Here is a 1,395-nt window from a genome sequence, read left to right as displayed (position 1 = left end):
CCCCCCCTGGCCCAGCAGCACCCCTCTGGACTGCCCAGGGCTTGCTCTGTGCCCCGCTGCCTGCACCAGCCAGCCCCGCGCAAGCAGGGGTAACCGGAGGGGAAGGTGGCCCTGGGTCCGTTGGGCCGGGAGCTGGTGGCCTGTCGGCATGGCCCGGGGGCTCTGGCCCCATCAAACACTTTCTGCTGTCCACTCGTGTGGCCATGGGGACGGAGGGGCCACAGGCAATGCCCCCACCAAAGTGTCCCCATGTGCAGCTTCCCCAGTCAAGGACGTCCCTGGAGACGGTCAGAGCCCCTGCCCCCCTGCGCCCCTGCAGCGCTGCTCGGGAGGGCTGTCCAGCCATCCCACCGCCCCGTACCTGCTGATGACTTTCCACTCGCACAGCTCTGACGCTGTCACATTCCTCATCAGGTCGACGAAGACCTCCCAGCACTTCTGCGTGATGTTGGTGTACGTCTCCTCTGCAGGGGAAAGGCACTGAGCGCGGGCAGCAGCCCCTGCCAGAGCCCGTCACTGCCCACGGCTGCTGGCAAGTGACAACCGGCACCCGAACCTGTGCCCAGGCCAGCGGGGAGGACACAGGCATGGTGGGGGGCTGGACCCCACAGCAACCCCGGGGCGATGCCTAGGAGCACAGCAGGAGGGCAGGATGCTGCTGGCTGCCCCCACTGTGGCCAGCGCCAGGGAGGGCTCCACGGCACAGCCTGGCTATTTTGGGGATGGACAGAGAACACATGGGCATGGGAAAGGGGGGGGTCACCCTGTGGTGCAGAGCCAGCCCCAGCCAGGGCACTGTCGGCCCCATGGCACTGCCTGGCCCTCGCCGAGCCCCAGCACTCACCTACGAGCTGGGCCGTCCAGTTGAACACGGCCACGGGTGGGCTCGTCCTGGTGTCCTGGCCAAAACCCTCCGCCTCAGCGCCCGCGTGGCAGAGGCCAGTCCCCAGGAGCGCTGTGGAGGAGAGGGGACAGGGTCAGCGGGGGACAGGCGCTGGCAGGGTCCAGTGCACAGGAGCTGCCCCAGCAGAGGCTGGGGGCTGCAGGAGGGAAATGGTTTCGGGTGTCCCTCGGGGGCCGCTGGAGCCCGCAGTCAGGGTGTGGGGAACCATGCTGCCCAGAGCCCGGTACGCACTGGGACCAGGGCATCCAGCCCCCCGTATGGGCAGGGGCTGTGGGGAGGGGGCCAGCCAGGCTGCGGGCAGCTGCCCAAGGGCTCGGCAGGGCTGTCTGGGGGCTGCGGGCCGTGGGTCACAGCACGGGGAGAGCCGTTGCCCCCCCACCCGTGGGGAGCCAGCGCCAGGGCTGCCTCATCGCCCTGGGTGGCTGCATTGCAGCCAGACGGGGCTGGGGCAGGGAGAGGAAGCGCTGGCTGGCGGGCCCCCGCCCGGGGGG

The 1,395-nt window shown here is 70.1% G+C and overlaps 1 protein-coding gene across 1 annotated transcript in view; it reads right to left on the bottom strand.

The window, feature by feature from the left end:
- The window catches only part of VPS25 (vacuolar protein sorting 25 homolog (S. cerevisiae)), a 19,672-nt gene extending 19,467 nt beyond the window's left edge, over nt 1-205 (bottom strand). The window contains exon 1 of the mRNA XM_009326726.1: nt 67-205. Within this exon, the coding sequence (XP_009325001.1) occupies nt 67-205 (139 nt within the window). The remainder of the gene's footprint in view (nt 1-66) is intronic.
- Nucleotides 206-1,395: the final 1,190 nt, after the last annotated feature.

This window comes from Pygoscelis adeliae, unplaced genomic scaffold (genome assembly GCF_000699105.1).
Source record: "Pygoscelis adeliae isolate BGI_AS28 unplaced genomic scaffold, ASM69910v1 Scaffold421, whole genome shotgun sequence".
Taxonomy (NCBI): domain Eukaryota; kingdom Metazoa; phylum Chordata; class Aves; order Sphenisciformes; family Spheniscidae; genus Pygoscelis; species Pygoscelis adeliae.
The sequence above is the reverse complement of the archived record's forward strand: the minus strand, read 5'-3'. Positions and strand labels throughout refer to the sequence as shown.